The sequence below is a fragment of the Hyla sarda genome, chromosome 1 (assembly GCF_029499605.1).
Source record: "Hyla sarda isolate aHylSar1 chromosome 1, aHylSar1.hap1, whole genome shotgun sequence".
Lineage (NCBI taxonomy): Eukaryota > Metazoa > Chordata > Amphibia > Anura > Hylidae > Hyla > Hyla sarda.
In genome coordinates, this window is record NC_079189.1 from 397,625,712 (window position 1) to 397,645,904 (window position 20,193).

The window sequence follows — 20,193 nt, forward strand, 5'->3', positions numbered from 1 at the left end:
AGTAAAAGCATTTCAGAGTTATTAATGTTTAAAGTGACAGTGGTCAGATGTGCAAAAAAGGGCTGCGTCCTAGGGGTTAAACCAGGGTAACCATTGTAACCATTGGGTTCTTGGTCACTTCTATTACTCAGGCCCTTCTCCTCCAATAACTTTTGGAAGACCTGCTCTAGGAAGTGTCCTGGTTGTTTCAAACTTCCATCATTTAGGTATTATGGAGACCACTGTGCTCTTGGAAACTTACAGTGCAGCAGATATTTTTGTACCCCTCTCCAGATATGTGCCTCCTTCACTTCACAATAAACTTGCAAAAAATTTAAAAATAATCTGTTTATACATTCATATCATGGGGTATAGAGTGCAGAATAATGGGGATATTTTTATTTTAGCACAAGGCCGTAACATGTGAAAAAACATGAGTTGGAAGACTTTCCAAATACACTGTATGTACAAATAAAAATTGAAATTTTGACAACCAATGTTACTACTTTTACATAGAAAAGGTCATTCTTTTTTGTTCCACGAAGAATTTATTGCTTCTACATAGTGATTACCCATGACTGTCTTTCCCTTGTGCTTCTGTCTCGTTCTGTCTCTCTCCCTCTACCCCCCTTCTGTATATACACCCTGTCTGTATGTCACTGCATGTGTTTAATCCCATCTCTCTTTAAAGGATTGTTTTGTGTAATCCCTTTAACACTTCATTCTGCTAATTATCCGGAGAACGAGGTGCAGGATAGGGAGAGGGGAGGACAGGCACCATTACATCATGGCGAGGGGGGGGCTAGTCACTGTGACCCCAGCATAACCGCACTGACACAACAATGGATGCAGCGTCTGTCACTAATACGCTCTGACAGTAGGATTAGGGGTGGATTCATACAGTGACAAACTGACAACTCCACACACTGACAGACATACACCTATCACACTCAATGACAGTCACCTATAATGCATCCAACCCCACAGGTACAATATACAAGGAGGAAATTTATCCTGCCATTTCTTGTTTTCTTCTAGTATAACTCCTGTTTCCGGGCCTGCTACTAATTCTGTACACTTGTATGTTTTCTATCTATCTATCTGTTATTTATCTCATATTTATCTATCTATCTATCTAATATCTATCTATCTATCTATCTATCTATCTATCTATCTATCTCATATCTATCTATTTATCTATCTCCTATCTATCTATCTATCTATCTCATATCCATCTATCTATCTATCTCATATCTATCTATCTATCTATCTACCTCATATCTATCTAATATATATCTATCTATCTCATATCTATCTATCCCATATCTATCTATCTCATATCAATCAATCCCATATCTATCTTTCTCTCTCTCTCTCTATTGTATTATCTATCTATTTATCTCATATCTATCTCATATCTATCTATCTATCTATCTATCTATCTATCTATCTATCTTTCTTTCTATCTATCTCTCTATTGTATTATCTATCTATTGTCCTATCTATCGTATTATCTATCTAGTTTACTATCTATCAATTGTTCTATCTATCTTTCTATTTATTTACTATATTATCTATTTATAATCTAATACATGTAACTGTATTGTCTATTTATTGTACTGTCTATTTATTGTATTGTCTGTTTATGTTTGTTCTATCTATTTGTTTATATTTGTTCTATCTATCTATCCATCCATCCATCCATCCAGTCGCATATCTTTAGAAATATGTTTACTTGTTTAACATATATTTGTCTTATAAATCTCTTTCATACAGTTTTAACCCATGAGTTCCTTAAAGCACTGCAGCATTTCAAAGTATATCATAGTTGGTTGTAGTAAGGGAACTTATCTCTGTTTCATGCAGCCCGTGGTTTTGGCAGCATGAAAGGTCTGACAGCTATACTCTATGGGGCAGATTTATCAAAACCTCCGTAGAGAAAAAGTGGTGTAGTTACCCAATGCAACTTCTTTCATTTTTGAAAAGTAAATAAAAATAAAAGAAGCAATATATTTTGTTGTTAAGGACAACTGCATCACTCTTCCTCTAGACAGGTTTTGATAAATCCCTCCCCCAATGTTTCTACCCGCTTCTCTATTCCTGCCGTGTATCTGTAGGGCCACCTATCTGCCTTTTGATAGACTTATCAGCCATAAGATCAAACCACCTATTTTGATGAAGAATTACAGATATTGTAGACAGTGCTTAGCTATAAAAATAAAATGTAATCTGAGTTTTGAGATATATATTTATAACTAGCTTTTGCCTGCGGCTTCGCTCGCATTAAATTTGGGGTAACATAGATCTACTTTTTATGATCCTATAGTAATTGGGCCACTCTGGGTAAAGTCTACGGGCATCCAAACAACCCAATTTCTTTCAACTTTGATCGCTGCATTTAAAGACTTAATGCCGGACATCAGCGTTCTGTGGCAAGGGGTTAATTCATACAATCTTTGAACCCCCATTTCACCCCTTCAGGGGTGGTATTTTATAAAACGTTAAAACACGTGTTTCTTTATCTCTAATTGTTAGCCTAAAAACAAAGTTTCATGCTTCTAGCTTCAAAAATGATGGACTTCCATACACACTTTTAACCCCTTTTTCACCCCCTTAAGGGCTAAATTTAGAAAAATCCTTTCTTATTCCTCGTCTACATCTTAAAAACAACACCAGTGAAAAAATTCAGCTTTCTAGGTCCAAGGGTTTAGGCTGGGCGTTGGTGAGTGAGTGAGTCAGGCCTTCTCTCTCTCTCTCTCTCTCTCTCTCTATATATATAGATTTGTCTTATTTTATACATTAACTACTTGTTGGTGATGCAGGAACTGGGGTCTACCGACAATCTCTGATACATAGAATATATGAAGTAGAGGACAGAGTTAATCAGTGATTACATAATACACACACGCCAATCTGCCATAACATTGCATAAATGAGATCTAGGGAATTTGGGGGCCATTTCAACACCTTCAGCTATCTGTCATTTTCCTCAAAGCACTTTTGGTAGCTACCAAGTATTGCATATTTTGAACACCCCACAAGACCAGCGGTTTTGGAGATGCCCTGACCCTTTTATCAAACCATCACAATTTGGCTCTTGTCAGAGTCACTAAATTCCTTACATTTACCTATTAATCCTGCTTCCAGCGTATCAACTTTAAAGGGGTCCTCCACTGGAAAACATTTTTTTTAATCAACTGGTGCCAGAAAGTTAAACAGATTTGTAAATTACTTCTATTAAAAAAATCTTAATCCTTCCAGTTCTTATCAGCTGCTTTATGCTCCACAGGAAGTTCTTTTCTTTTTGAATATCCTCTTTGTCTGACCACATTACTCTCTGCTGTCACCTCTGTCCATTTCTGGAACTGTCCAGAGCAGGATAGGTTTGCTATGGGGATTTGCTCCTGCTCTGGACAGTTGTTAAAAGGGACAGAGGTGTCAGCAGAGAGCACTGTGGTCAGACAGAGAGGAAATTCAAAAAGAACTTGTAGCATACATCATCTAAAAAGTACTGGAAGGATTGGGATTTTTAAATAGAAGTAATTTACAAATCTGCGTAACTTTCTGGCACCAGTTGATTTAAAAAAAAAATGTTTTCCAGTGGAGTATCCCTTTAAGAACTGTCTGTTCACTTGCTGTCTAACAGAGACATGGTAACGCAGTGTTTCTCAAGTGCGGGCCTAAATTACCCCTAAGGGTGCGTTCACACTGAGGATTGCAAGCTGAATCTCTGCTCGTGGAATTCAGCGAGCGGCGATTTAGCCTGGCAGCCACAGCAAAAGTTCTTCATCAGTAGGACCCTGCAGCACTGCACCCTCACCATTGACGGATATGCAGTGCTTGCAGAATTCTCACAAAGAAAGAACATGTTCATTCTCTGTGCGGAACGATTTTTGCGGCGGAATTGTCCGCCACTGAAATTGCTCAGTGTGAACAAGTCTCGCGGAAACCCATTCACACTAAAGTTAAAGTTCACCGTGCGTAATTCCGCCCACGGAATTCCACGGGAATTACGTAGTGTGAACGGACCCTAACAGATCATGTTTTCAGGATTCCCTAAATCTTTCACGGGTGATATAACTGTGGTGATGACTGATTCACTGACCATAATTATATCACCTGTGAAAGACTAAGGAAATACAGAAAACATGACCTGTTGGGGGTACTTGAAGACCACGCTTAAGAAATACTGTGGTAATGAGATCATCAGTGTTAATTACTTGACCAGGCAGTGTTCATAGAAGAGAGAGTACCCCAAAGATTACCATAGGCCCCCGTTGTGGTCTCAGGGTTTTGCTACCCTGTTTTTCGCTACACCTTTTTTTTTTTATCACCCCTAGCTTGTTAACAATACAGAGTTCTACACAGCTTGTCCCCACCCAGTATCATGGGGGAAAAGATAAAGTATGGCTGGGTCCCCTTCTCTCCAAGGTGTCTATAGCAGCCACTGAATCTGTCAGTTTTATTTGCTGCTAAGAATTGTAGACTTGGTTGGATAGCTGTTGGGGTATAAAAGCATACTGTACCTTTCCTGGAGCTGATGGTAATTGCCAAAGGTATAAAATATTTTTCTAAGGCAAGTGTCATGGAAGCGGAGCCAAGCTGCTCATGTGCCAAAGCCTAGCATGCCTCACCATGCTCATCTCCTACCACCTTCCAGAGCCCTATATGTCAGTCATGAAAGAGCTAGGGAGTAAGGGCCAGCAAGAAGGCATGCCAGGCTGTGGCACTTGAGCAGCTTGACCCTACCCCCTTGACACTTATCTGAGAAATAAAAAGCTCCAGGAAAAGTACAGCTTACTTTTAGGGTACGTTCACACGCGCAGATTTTTTAGCGGGTTTTCCGCTGCATATTTAAAAGTGGGCAGGCTCTTCTCGGCTGTCCGCAGCCGATTTTCCGTGGTGGAATGTACACTGCGGAAAATCCGCCGCAAGCCCCATTGAAGTCAGTAGGGACTGTGGCGGATTTTCCGCAGCGTAAATTTCGCCACGGAAAATCTGCTGCGGACAACTGAGAAGAGCCCGCCCACTTTCAAATACGCAGCGGAAAACCCGCTAAAAAATCTGCGCGTGTGAACGTACCCTTATACCATAAAAACTAGCCAACCATGTCTGCAGGTCTTAGGCCTTTAATGTTTCTTGCTATCTATGTATAAATGTATTATTTATCAATCATTAGATGCAGGGGTCAAGTCCTGATCAAGATCTCCACTCAAGGGCTGGTCCTGCAGGACTCCTGCTAATAGGAACAGTGTTCCTGCTATGGAAAAAGTACAGGAACTCCGTTCCCATGCGTTCCTGCAGGACATTAGCCCTGATTAGATGTATTTTCTATATGCTTATCAATAGATCTGTATCTATCCATGTGTCTATCCATCATCTATTATCTGTCTAATCTTACATCGTTAGAAAAGAACGTATACAGTATATAAATTATTTATCAATACATTATATATCTATTTAAAAATGCATTATCTATTAATCTGTAGACACATTTTCATAAAATGTATTTTCTATCTATAAATTTATAAGATCTATCTGTAGTCTCTTATCTTTAGAAATGCTATCTATCTATCTATCTATCTATCTATCTATCTATCTATGTAGTTGCCGGGCAGAACTTACACAAAGAATAGGTAAGGGCAGTGCCAGACTTTCCAGCTCCCCCCCCCCCCCTCCTATGTTCTGCCCCTCCACCCTTTCTACTTTATTGGAGCGATGTAGCCCTGGCTCTGACAGATCCAACACTCTGTGAATAATTTTCCAGCACCCCCTCCCTCTCCAGTGCCCTCTGCCCTCTCCCTCCCTATCTATCCCCTGGCTTTTGCTATTGGAGAGTCCATAATGAGATAAGTGTGAGCTCACGGGCCCGCTATTTAACCCCTGCACCCAGGGCACAAGCAGCAGATAGGGGCAGTTGGGAGACGCCAGGGTAGGGAGATTGGCACCCAGGGGCAGAGCAGGCTTTGCCCAGGACTTGCATGGGGATCTGTGAAAAGGGAGAGGACAGGAGGAGCTGACCACAGTGTTGCACACTCAGAGTAAGTTAGACTCCTGTGATCTCCTGTCTTGTACACCTTGTATGTCTGGACTTTGTCACTATGTGTGAATCCCTTTCTGTCACACTTTGTGTGGTACAAGTGCTGTCTGACTCTGTATCTCTTATTTGCTGCCCTGACATAATACTTTAAACACTTAAAATTGTCTTCCCCCTGAGATAAGTATACCCAAGTGTATGAAGAAGTCCTGTACACAGCCCTAGGTAACTATTGTCCTAAAGTGATATAATCAATAAAGCTTATCATGCTTGACCTCATTCATAAAGGCTGTGAAGAATCCTGTATATTCTACAAGAATACCAATAGTCTATTCACCAGCGTGTGAGGGTCTGATGCTTACATACCGATTGCCTCTCATCAACTCCCTTATTCTCTGCATTATGGATGATAGACAATAAACAGTTATGTGAATTACTATATGCAGTAAAAGGCCTTTATATACCCTTTCAGGTGTATATTACTTGTATGTGAAAGGTGCGGGTGACACCTGCCATAGTGGATAGTATAGGTATTAGAGTGTGGGACACTAATGAATAATGTGGGACATTTAGGATCAATATTAACACTCCTATACACTGCTTGGCAGGGGGCTGGGGTGATGCCGGGGTTTGACCACATCCTCAATCTGTGAGAACATTGTTTTTCGTGCCTATAAAATGTCACATTTATTATTTAATATATCCCCCTCTTGATCTCTGTTTCAAACTATGATGCCCCCTCGGTCTTTTTGTTCCTTCTCTTTCTAGCTGGGTGTTTTCTTGTCAGAAGGACTTTTTTTTAAGAATTTGGGAACTATTCCTCATGGGGTTCAGTTTGTCCTTCTTATTCCTCATTTCCCCTCTTTAAAACTATACCCACCTCTTTTCTTCTTATCTCCCATTTTTCATTCTGGCTTTACTCTTCCCCTTCTTTTTTTTTCTTTCTTTTTTATGTGTATGACATCTTTACCCTTGGGGGTTTTGTCTAATACCCCACTCTTAGGCCTAGTCACTTTACTAACTTTTCCCCCTAGTTCCTCTGTTTCCCAATTTGCCATTCAAACTTACCATTCTTTTCTCCTTGGGTTATTTGTTCTACCTCTTTTTATTTTAGCTTAAGAATATGGTGACAGTGCCCCCAAAGATTTCCCATTTACAATGTATCTCTCTTCCCTTGCTCCTTAACTTCTGTTTCTATTCAGATCCTCTCTTAGGTTGTCAATGTAATTGGTCTCTTCCCATTTGACACTGGAAATGACTTTGGTAGAAATGCATGGAAATGTAAATCTGGTTATTAATGGTTCTATATTTTGAAATGCAATATGTTTTTGTAATTTGGGGGTAAAAGTAAAATGCTTGACAGCCTTTGGTCAAGTGTTTCTCAAGTACCCCTCCCCAAACAGGTCATGATTTGAGGGTACGCCATCTATATAACTCCTGTGGTAATGCCTAATGCCCCAAATATAGCCACTGTGAAATTCTAAGGGAACCCTGAAAACATGACCTGATGGAGGCCTTGAGAACCAGAGGTGGGAATCCCAGCTTTAGACTACTGTTTATTGGAATACCCAAGTATGTAAATTAACCAAAACATTTGCGCCTTTCACTCATGAAGGTTTTTATAGGGTGTATTCACACGTACAGTATCGTGAACATATTTGATGCACAGGATTTGAAGCTGCAGATTTTATACTGCAGATTTCAGTGTAAACTAAATGACTGAACACAGCTTCAAATCTGCAGCTTTAAATCCTGCGCATTAAATATGCACAGGATACAGTGGTCCCTCAAGTTACAATATTAATTGGTTCTGGGATGACCATTGTAAGTTGAAACCATTGTATGTTGAGACCAGAACTCTATGGAAACCTGGTAATTGGTTCTAAAGGCACCAAAAGAAAAATAAGTAGATAACTAATAGAGATAAAGCAAATCCTTATATATAAAAGTAAGATCTGCTGTAAATCCCTGTCTTTGTCAGTGTTTCCCAAGCAGGGAGCCTCCAGCTGTTGCAAAACTATAACTCCCAGCATGCCCGGACAGCCAAAGGCTGTCCAGGCATGCTGCGAGTTGTAGTTTTGCAAAAGCTGGGGCCACCCTGCTTGGGAAACACTGGTCTATGTAGAGGACAGGAGCGTCTTCAGGGGTCCTGTACAGTACACGCAATGTCCCAAACAATTAACATGGTGTCAACTCACCTGGTGTCCAAAAGAGCAGCTAACCCTGATACAGGTAAAGAGTACAGAACATGTAATACCTCCCTGTACTGTAGGGGGCGCTACCAGACACCAGTCAGTGCATACACTTCAGTAATACAGGGGTTTTACCAGTGAATGCCCATTTTCATTGGTTGGTTCTTCCAGCCATTGACACGATCTGGACTGTCTGTACATTGTATGTTGAGTCTGGTTTCAACTTACGATGGTCCAGAAAAGACCATTGTATGTTGAAACTATTGTATGTTGAGGCCATTGTAAGTTGAGGGATCACTGTACTGCATGTGTGAATAGACCCTTTAGGGGTATTTTTACTATAGACATACGCACAGGATATGTCACAAATGTGGAAGTGGGGTAGTTCCTTATTTATTGCTGCTTTGTTGGTGAATCACTTACTGCTAATTGTTTATTGTAAATAGGTATTTTTTGTTACCTAAATTCTGGCCTATTCTAAGTGATATCAGAGCCTAAGTGATATTAGAGAGATATTTCTGATCCTCAATTATTAATGAATCAATATTTCCAGTTATGAAAATGGGCAAGGATTAGGTCATTGCTATAAGGTTCACAGACAAATATATAAGTAAGGACCAGAGGCACTTAATATTTAATGACTATTGACCACCATGTATGACCAGCTTATCAATGATGGTGGTGTGTGGCTTGTTGTTGCCATGTCCCCGTTATATCCTCTAAGAAGTATCACATTCTTTACTTATTTTTTCTGGTTTTTGTCCACATCCATGAACTTCTTGTTTTAGTTATATAACTATACATGTTCTTCTTTTGTTATCCCTTTACTTTTATCCCATCATTTTTTCTAATCGAACTCTGAGACGAACAATATTCTGTGCCAGAGTAGAAGATGAGTGCGACAACTGTCAGACAGTATCACTCAAATCTGCACAGTAAATCCGGGATAAGACACAGCTCAGAGACGGAATTATCTGCACGTTATGGGACAAGTGAGGTCTTTAGATATATATCCTAGAGTGATAATTGGGTAACCTCAGGCTCTTGAGAGAATGTGAAGGCTGTAAAACAGATGTTTGTATAATGCAATTGTTCATGAATATAGACAAGTCTCGTGTGCAGCATAAAACAAAGAACCTCTGGAGAAAAGGGCTGGATTACAAAGGGCGCTGGGAGCCAGGTAAGAGTATTGCACATTTATTACCCACAATGCATGCGTTTCACGGTAATACCGCTTCATCAGGCATATTGGGAACACGGGAGTACATCAGTATATATAGCAGTGCCAATTAACCCTATAAATACAGAGCACAAAAATATATAGCAAAAAATTCATACATAAAAAACACACACATATATATAAACAACACAAATATATAGAAAAAGGGAGGGAGTGCTTGCTTACATATAAATATACATATAAAAAATATATATCACTTAGTCCATACTTTTAAAACGGTTATCATTAGAGATGAGCGAACTTACAGTAAATTCGATTCGTCACGAACTTCTCGGCTCGGCAGTTGATGACTTTTCCTGCGTAAATTAGTTCAGCCTTCAGGTGCTCCGGTGGGCTGGAAAAGGTGGATACATTCCTAGGAAAAAGTCTCCTAGGACTGTATCCACCTTTTCCAGCCCATCGGAGCACCTGAAAGCTGAACTAATTTATGCAGGAAAAGTTATCAACTGCCGAGCCGAGAAGTTTGTGACGAATCGAATTTACTGTAAGTTCGCTCATCTCTTGTTACCATATAAAAAAGTTTTTCAAGTTTTCTATGGTAACCGTCTTAAAATATGGATTAAGTGATATATATATTTTTTTTATATGTATATTTATATTATTTATATGTATGCAAGCATTCCCCCCCTTTTTCTATATATTTGTGTTTTATATATATATATATATATATATATATATATATATTTATATGTTTTTTTATGTATGAATTTTTTGCTATATATTGTTTTGTTCTGTATTGATAGGGTTAATTTATACTGCTATATATACTGATTTACTACTGTGTTCCCAATATGCCTGATGAAGCGGTATTACCGTAAAACGCGTTGCATTTTGGGTAATAAATGTGCAATACTCTTTCCTGGCTCCCAGCGCCCTTTGTAATCCAGCCCTTTTCTCCAGAGGTTCTCTGTTTGGATGCTGTACATGAGGCTTGGAGTTGCTGCAGGGTCCTGGCTACGGCTTACACGCTATTTCCAATGTTGTACTTGGTTAGTACAACCCACAGCGGTGAGCAGTTACCGTATTGAAAATATCATCCTTGGTATTTAACTACGGTACAGAAATGACCGTTAATGTTGGCATCCCTGAAATTTTTCAAGAAAATGAAGTATTTCTCACAGAAAAGGATTGCAGTATCACATGTTTTGCTATACACATGTTTATTCCCTTTGTGTGTATTGGAACTAAACCCCCCAAAAAGGGGGGGGGGGGGGTAAGCTAATTGGACATAAAGTCACACCAAACTTCAAAAATGGGCTGGGCAAAATTATTGCCACCCTTTCAAAATTGTGAAAATAAAATTGTTTCAAGCATGTAATGCTCCTTTAAACTCACCTGGGGCAAGTAACAGGTGAGGGCAATATAAAAATCCCACTTGAAAGCAGATAAAAAGGAGAGAAAATCACTTAGGAGAAGAGGACTTGAGAACGAAAATTGTTGAAAAATATCAACAATCCCAAGGTTAGAAGTCCATCTCCAGAGATCTAGATTTGCCTTTGTCCATGGTGTGCAACATTATCAAGACGTTTGCAACCCATGTCACTGTAGCTAATCTCCCTGGGCATGGACGGAAGAGAAAAATTTATGAAAGGGGTCAACACAGGATAGTCCAGATGGTGGATAAGCAGCCCCAAACAAGTTCCAAAGATATTCAAGTTGTCCTGCAGGCTCAGGGAGCATAAGTGTCAGCGAGAACAATTCGTCGACATTTAAATGAAATGAAACGCTATGGCAGGAGACCCAGGAGGATCCCACTGCTGACACAAAGACATAAAAAAGCAAGACTACATTTTGCCAAAATGAACTTAAGTAAGCCAAAATCCTTCTGGGAAATGTCTTGTGGACAGATGAAACCAAGATAGAGCTTTTTAGTAAAGCACATCATTCTACTGTTTACCAAAAACGGAATGAGGCCTACAAAGAAAAGAACACAGTACCTACAGTGAAGTATGGTGGAGGTTCAATGATGTTTTGGAGTTGTTTTTCTGCCTCCAGCACTGGGTGCCTTGAATGTGTGCAAGGTATCATGAAATCTGAGGATTACCAACGGATTTTGGGTCGCACTGTACAATCTAGTGTCAGAAAGCTGGGTTTGCGTCCGAGATCTTGGTTCTTCCAGCAGGACAATGACCCCAAACATACGTCAAAAAGCACCCAGAAATGGATGGCAACAAAGCGCTGGAGAGTTCTGAAGTGACCAGCAATGAGTCCAGATCTAAATCCCTAAGAACACCTGTGGAGAGATCTTAAAATTGCTGTTGGGAAAAGGCGCCCTTCCAAGAGAGACCTGGAGCAGTTTGCAAAGGAAGAGTGGTCCAACATTCCGGCTGAGAGGTGTAAGAAGCTTATTGATGGTTATAGGAAGCGACTGATTTCAGTTATTTTTTCCAAAGAGTGTGCAACCAAATATTAAGTTAAGGGTGCCAATAATTTTGTCCAGACCATTTTTGGAGTTTGGTGTGACATTATGTCCAATTAGCTTTTTTTCCTCCCTTTTTTGGTTTCAATACACACAAAGGGAATAAACATGTGTATAGCAAAACGTGTGTGACTACAATCCTTTTCTGTGAGTTATATACTTCTCGGAGTGCAAGGGTAATATACGTATTAATGGGTAAGGGGCATAAATCTTCCACAAACTTGTTTGGAACATAAAAATTGATTTATTTCTAAAGTTGTAATGAATTTGATCACTATATACAGCTAACAAAAGTATATAACATGTTCAAGTTATATTAATGATGGCAATGCCACAGTGTAGTTGCAAGACAAAAATACAGGTGAAACTGTTGTTCTATTTTAAGTGTTTGCCCCAACTTGACAATACTTGCTCTTAACATGTATTAGAGCATATGGATGTTTTAAAGTTTAACCACTTGCTCAGGATCCATCTATGTACCACAACAGTGAACTGCGGTAAAGAGTAGCAGACCAGGCAAAACCATGTATTACTTGGTTGTTTATTTATTTTAATAGTCACCATGTAATTCAACAGTTCACCAGTAGTGGCTGCTACAGGGAAAATGTAAGACTTTCAGCATCCAGTATTCTTCCCCAATGATAAAAGAGGAGGAGAAAATAGCAATCTCAGCACTGCACTAATGTCCGTTCTGGTTGTGATGCATGAATGAGAGGTGTTTGCCAGCGTTGTGCCCGGGGTGCTCTTACATGGACAAAAAAGAATTTGATGCAAGTAGAAATAGTAGAAAAAAGGGGTGTGACCAGCGTATTAACCACGAAATGGGACCATCGTGACCCACGAGCTCCGCGGAGCACCAGTGTTTGTTGTGCATGATATGAGGAAGCGGAAATAAAGCGTTTATGCATCTAACCTTGTGAATACTGCACTTCAATTCTTCCCCAATAATGACAGCTAATTTCTAGGGGTGTGATCAACTGGGCTTGCTTTAGTAAAAAAAAACTAAATGTTGACTTGACAACTCCTTTATGTAATAAGCTTCTGATATCATAACTTACAATATATAGAGAAAAGTATTGAGACATCATTCTACATCTATATGCATTACTACTGGGTAGGTTTCCTCTGCCCCTCCCTTTGATGTTATAACAACTTCCACTCTTCTGGCATGGCTTTCTTTAAGATTTTTGATTTTGTCTGTGGGAATTTTTGCCCATTCATTCAGAGGAGCATTTGTGAGATACACATGGTCAGATACTGATGTTGGATGAAAGGGCCTGGCTTGTAATCTCTGTTCTAGTTCACACCAAAGGTGTTCAATGGGGGTTGAATTGTACATTGTCATGGCAAAACAGAAAGGGGCCTTCTCCAACCTGTTTCCACAAAATTGCTAACATACATTTGTTTAAAATTGTATAATGCTAAAGCATTAAGATTTTCCATCAGTATAAAAAGGAGCCTAAGCTAACACATGAAAACAACCCTATAGCATTATCCATCTTCCACCAAATGTTACAGTTGGCACAATGCAGACAGGTAACAGTCTCCTGGCATTCACATGTCAACCACGACATATTCACCAGACTGGTAACAGTCTCCTGGCATTCACATGTCAACCACGACATATTCACCAGACAGGTAACAGTCTCCTGGCATTCACATGTCAACCACGACATATTCACCAGACTGGTAACAGTCTCCTGGCATTCACATGTCAACCACGACATATTCACCAGACAGGTAACAGTCTCCTGGCATTCACATGTCAACCACGACATATTCACCAGACAGGTAACAGTCTCCTGGCATTCACATGTCAACCACGACATATTCACCAGACTGGTAACAGTCTCCTGGCATTCACATGTCAACCACGACATATTCACCAGACTGCCAGATAAAGAAGCGTGATTTGTCACTTCATAGGCCATGTTTCCTCTGTTCCTGTGTCTAGGGATGGCATGCTTTACACCTCTATCTGATGTTTGGCATTGTGCTTGGTAATGGAAGGCTTGCAGATAGCTACTCAGCCACAGAAACCCATGCCATGAAGCTTCTGGTGCACTCTTAATGCCTGGTGAGGTTATTTGGAATGGCGCAGTTATTTAGCCGACAGAGTGTGGGCAATTTTTATGTACTATATGCACTAGGTGACGCTACTCTGTAACGTGGTCTCTACTATATGGCTTAGTTCCTGTGGTTTTTATATACTTCAACTTTTCAGTCATGCCATTCACAGTTAATCTAGGAGGGTAAAAGTTTCACAAACTAACTTAATGGTTCTGATGAAAATGTCTCTAAGATCCTTGCAAATGAGTGTTTAACCACACATCATTCATCACTGGCTTTAAAAGTTAAAGCATGTAAGCCAACCCATAACCTTTTAACACACTCTGCTTGTTATTTCTGTCTGCTGCTTATCTAAAGGAAAATTAGGTACAAATCCAGGTTTAATTGCTGGTTGGTTGTGGGACAAGTGGGTTGTCCTTGGTGAGTCCTGTCACATGGATACCATGATGATTGGCTGAGAAAATCCAGTTCAGCTATTCCCTTCTTCCCTAGACATAGAGGCATTTAATTTCTCCTACAAACATATAGATAGCAATCCATTACTCTGAAAAATGTGCATTGCGTGATACCCCTGGGATATAGGTGCTTTAAATCCAATATCTAGTACATGTACTAATGTGTGGCTAATATTTTGTCTTCAGCTCATCATTTCAAAAGAATATTTTATGCATTACACTTCATTCTTATACATCTAATAGCTTTGTGCTTTGGCTTATGTCTAAAGTATATACCGTATTTATCGGCATATAACACACATTTTTAGGCTATGTTATGCGCTGATAAACCGCTGCAGTTCAATGATTTAAAATGGGCGCTTTAAATCAATGAACTGCAGCAGCTTTTGCTTGTCCAGAGACCTGCCGTCGCTGCCCGATTCTTTGCCCCTGCCTGTCCTGGGGTCCAGAGACTTCCGTCGCCGCTGCCCCATTGCCTCCCCCATCCCCGGTTTTTCTGACCCCGCAGAAGCCCCAGGAAAGGCAGGGGGAGAGAGGCCGTCGCTGCCCGCTTCTCTCCCCCTGCCTTTCCTGGGGTCTAGAGCCCTGCTGCCGCCACTTCTCTCCCCCTGGCTATCGGCGCAGCTGCCCCATTGCCTCCCCCATCGCCAGTTTTATAATTACCTGTTGCCGGGGTCAGGTCCGTGCTGCTTCTGGCTCCGGTGTGGCGTCTCCTGCGTCTTTGCTATGCGCTGCGAGGCGCAATGACGAGTGACGTCGCAGCAGCAGGGCTCTAGACCCCAGGAAAGGCAGGGGGAGAGAAGCGGGCAGCGACGGCCTCTCTCCCCCTGCCTTTCCTGGGGGCTTCTGCGGGGTCAGAAACAGTGTATTGGGGTATACACATGCACACACACGCACCCTCATTTTACCAAGGATATTTGGTAAAAACCTTTTTTTACCCAAATATCCTTGGTAAAATGAGGGTTTGTGTTATAGGCCGGTGCGTGGTATACCCCGATAAATACGGTATCTATGGCTCTCGCTTAGGCTATGTTCACATCTGAAAGGGAGGCTCTGTGTAAAAAGATTCTGTAAAAAATTCCAAACACAATAGTACAGGATGCCGGACTTCAGGGCATAGTCATGCAAGGGATTTGGCACTGCCATTATTTTCATTTTTCTTATACTATAATGGTAGAGTAATAATGCCAGATGTGTAAACATAGCCATATGCAGAGGAAGAATCTGACCATACATATATGCAGTAGAAAATTCATTGCTATTAGCAATATGAGAACAACATGAATCTGCTATTACCTGACTAGAAATAAGGTATGACATGTAGTCTTCTGAAGCATTGATAAATTGTGATACATTTGGTGCATTTGGTGCAGCATTTTGTAAAAAAATTTCAGTCCGAACCAAGAGTGGATCCAACAGAAAAGATAAAGACATAATTTTCTTATGTTTTACATCCAAATCTACTGTATAGCTATAGGCTGCTCTAAATAAACAAGGCCTGGGACCCCTAGTAAGGATAGCTTCACATGCCACAATTTTTCAGGCCAAATTTACACACCGTCCACTACTGCCTCGAAAACTGCACCCCCATATGGCAAATGAACCTGGTCTTACCTCTTCTGTTTACCTAGTTTCCACATATGACAGATGAAACATTTGTCTTTGTATAATATTTGTGTAAATGCCACATATCTTCAATTTAATGTTTTTCGGTTTCCTTTGTTATAGATGGCGCTCTCGGATCTTCCCAGCACGCCACTGGCTCTTGAATACCTCAATGACTTTGACCTAATGAAGTTTGAGGTAAAGAGAGAGCCACCTGAACCACGGAACAACCGCCTGGCCCCACCTCCATCTCTGGGCTCTACTCCATGCAGCAGTGTACCACCATCGCCAACATTCAGCGACCCCCCTGAGCCAGCAGGACCACCACGTCCTAGCCTAGAAGAACTTTATTGGATGGCAGCATTGCAGCAGCAAATGGGTGGGGAAGGACTACCACTAACTCCAGAGGATGCCGTAGAGGTGTTAATGGGTGGTGGAGCACCATCCCTACAAGGGATGGAGGGGGGATACAGGACTGGGGGGCAGCATCCCCATAACACTCACTCTACTGGTTACCTGCTGAGTCCAGAAGATATGAATGCACAGCAGCACCAGGTGAGCTCTCAAGGGTAGATTGTGCTACTTTTTGATATGTTTTTGTCCAATTTTAGGATACTTCCTTTGGCCTAGTCATCTGTGTTAGAATAAGTGAATATGTAAAGTGAAATATTAGACAATACATGGAGTGTCCATAAAGTTATTCCAGTTTATTACACCTGAGTGATTATGCAGCATGTGAGGACGCCTTGTGTTGTTACCGTGTGTGACAGGATTTGTCAGTACACTTATAGCTATAAAGCCGGACATTTCACTGATCACTTAATCAGCTAATATTAAGAGACTGAGAGGAGATAAAGGTAAAGACGTTCAGAAAACAGAAGGAAACAACCAGTGCAGATAAAACAGTTACTAAAGATCCCACAGTGTATAGGAGTACTGCCTACTTACTTACATTAGACATAGTGCCAGTTTTATTGCTATTGCCTCGGCTGTAGATTTGATATTATATGTTACCATCATTATTCAAGAATATATTGCATTTAAATTGGTGGATTTGTTTAATGTCTTTTTTTAATTACATTAACGCAGATCAGGAAGATTTTAAGGCACTACAATTTAGGGCGTTCAGTATACGGATATCTGGGGATATTTTTAAATGACTTGTGCAATTTTTAAAAATACAATTGACCATACCTGAACTAGTGTATCACAATAGAAATGGGCATGAAAATGTCCTCTTTCGGTAATTTGTCTTTCTCATTCAGCCTTTCTTATCTGCCTTCTTTTTCTTATTCTCTGCCCTGTATGGAAAGAAATTTCATTCACTTCAATGGAAAGTATTAAAAATATTTAGGGCAAGGTGAAATCCGTGTTAATCTGAATGTAACAAATTCCATTGGTTAAGTTAACCAATTTATACCAACCTATGGGTTATGCTGTTTTTTTTTTAGCATTTTGACTTTCATGCCAAACTGTAGAGAAGAGTCACCAGTACTCATTAGGTGCCATTTCTCCCTCCCACCTGCTGACAATGAAATGGAGAAATCTGTATGTTACACTGTTCTACAGGTAAAAAGCTGTAAGCATGAAAACAGCTGTTCTTACTTAATTTTGGGGTGCTAAAAACTAAAATAACATAAAAAATTATATTGGCTCTAGTTTCCATGATATAAGCAACCAACTAATAAAGTAAGGTTTATAAAATACATGATACAACTTACACCATAGATTATAACTTACACCATAGAGTATTGGTGACCAATAGAAAACCACCAAGCGTACCAAGATGATTCAATATTAGCTAATATTACATCACCTAATTCTATAAAAGTCCCAGTATCTTTGCTTGGCGAGTTTAGGGTGGGTTCACACTGCGTTTACTAACTACTTGATCTGGAGTGAAAACCTCATTTTTGCCCTGTATCCGGTTTTCTGACTGGACTGAAAACCGTGATATGCTGTGGTTTTCAGTCCAGTTCAAAAACCGGATACAGGGCAAAAATTTCACTATGTGGGCTATCCGGAGGGCTCATTCAAATGAATGAGAAGGAGTCCGAGTCCGAATGGAATACAGGAGCGCCCAGTTTTCACTCCCCCTTAGCCGGATCCGGGTCCCATAGTTAGTATAGTAAGCGTAGTGTGAACCCACCCTAAACTCGTCAAAGAACAGATACTGTGACTTTTATAGAATTTGGTAATGTAATATTAGCTAATATTGCATGATCTTGGTTTGGGGGTTTTCTATTGGTCACCAATACTGACTATGTAATCTATGGTATAAGTTGTAAAATACAAAAAAAGAGAGAGAGAGGTGTGCACCTCGTGCAGGTAAACTCAGGCTGATGAATATCACAATGAATGGACGCGGGTCTATAGGATGGACCCTTACCTTGAAACGTTATGCTCAGAGCATAACATCTGTACCAGCATGCAAATGGTAGAAGATTGCTGCCTCCTGGTGCCTCCGGAATAACTCCTGGTGATCCGGTAACAGTAGCAAAGCACAGTAGAGGTGTAGTCCTCTGGGAAAATGGGACATCAAAGTAGGGGCGCAGACTTCAAACTGAAGAATGTAATTTATTCATCAAAAGATATGATAAAATGGAATAAAATAAAATAAAGATAAAATATGATACGGTAAATTAAGAAATTAATTTTTCCTTATCATATTTTATCTTTACGGTATAAGTTGCATCATGCATTTTATAAACCTCACTTCATTAGTTGGTTGCTTATATCATAGAAACTAAAGCCAATGTACATTTTTTTAATGTTATTTTTGTTTTTAGCACTGCACAATTATGTAAGAACAGCTGTTTTCATGCTTACAACTTTTTACCTGTAGAACAGTGATATTTGCCTATTACCTGTAGTTGGAAAATGTAAAATGTCCGTTGCATGAAAACTAGAGCCAACTAACAAATTTCATTATTAAATTTGAATTCAGCATGTGAAATTCATTAAGAAATTCATAGAAAATTTGTAGAACAGTGTTATCAGCCGGTGTGCAGGGGAGGTGACACCTAATGAATGATGGCAGTGTAATAATAGCGTGTCTGTCACTTTATTATGCTGCTCTCAGTGGGAACAAAATCACAGAAAGAAGAAACGACTAATAAAGCAAAAATAGCAAATTAACTTTAATATACTCATTTGAAAAATAAAATAATTTATGCCCCCCCCTACAAAAAGACAACAATTCTAATTCTGATGTGTGAGAGCAACAAACCAACTGAATATCAGAAAATATGGGGTATCAAAATGAAATGACGAGAGGAATGTGCCCAACCAGACTTTAAAGGGGTATTCCAGGAAAAAACTATTTTTTTTAGATCAACTGGCTTCAGAAAGTTAAACAGATTTGTAAATTCTATGAAAAAATCTTAATCCTTCCAATAGTTATCAGCTGCTGAAGTCGAGCTGTTCTTTTCTGTCTGACAACAGTGCTCTCTGCTGGCATCCCTGTCTGTCTCACGAACTGTCCATAGCATAAATGTTTGCTATGGGGATTTGCTCCTACTCTGGAAAGCTCGCGAAACAGGTGTCATCAGAGAGCACTCAGACAGAAAAGAACAACTCAATTTCAGCAGCTGATAAGCACTGGAAGGATTAAGATTTTTTAACAGAAGTAAGTTTCAGATCTGCTTAACTTTCTGGAGCCAGTTGATATGTAAAATAACGTTGTTACCCCTTTAAACTCCCCCCGATTGACTGTTCCTGCCTTTTGAGGGTACCCATCACCTTACCAGGATAGCCCCAGCAACAGTGACATTTACACCTTGGCGCTATGTAAGGCTAAAAATAATACAGAAAAAGCACAATAGCGAGATAGATTCGTACCCAGTTAGAAAGGACAAGCAATAATGGTGTTAACTCAACACCTCAGACAATACCAAACGTATAAGCTACATACAAAACGTGAGACAAATGATGAGTGCACCTTTCCTGACATTTTTCCCCCACAGGAGATATGTGTGGGCTCATCAGGGATAGGAGTCTTAAAAGTACACAGGCTTAGTGTATGTTCAGATGGGCTTGCAAACAGAAATACAGACTGATGTTACTGATAATAAAAATGGTCCACATAAAGTGTTCAAAAGTGGAGTGGCTGAACGGCATGAAGAATCATAAAATATGTACTTGAGGTATAATAACACTAGATATAAAGCAAAAAGGGAGTCTAACAGTTAAACGTT

General features: G+C 40.0%; 2 protein-coding genes across 4 annotated transcripts in view; one reads left to right on the top strand and one right to left on the bottom strand.

Annotated features, from left to right (window-relative positions):
- Nucleotides 1-20,193, bottom strand: part of CIROP (ciliated left-right organizer metallopeptidase) — a 249,063-nt gene that overhangs the window by 58,409 nt on the left and 170,461 nt on the right. The window contains exon 3 of the mRNA XM_056527154.1: nt 17,192-17,298. The gene's annotated coding sequence lies outside the window, so the exon portion shown is untranslated. The remainder of the gene's footprint in view (nt 1-17,191; nt 17,299-20,193) is intronic.
- LOC130277021 (neural retina-specific leucine zipper protein-like) overlaps nt 1-20,193 on the top strand; it is a 70,212-nt gene that overhangs the window by 37,172 nt on the left and 12,847 nt on the right. For all 3 annotated transcript variants that reach the window (XM_056527239.1, XM_056527220.1, XM_056527229.1), the window contains one exon: nt 16,121-16,552. In XM_056527239.1, coding sequence (XP_056383214.1) covers nt 16,121-16,552 — 432 coding nt within the window. The remainder of the gene's footprint in view (nt 1-16,120; nt 16,553-20,193) is intronic.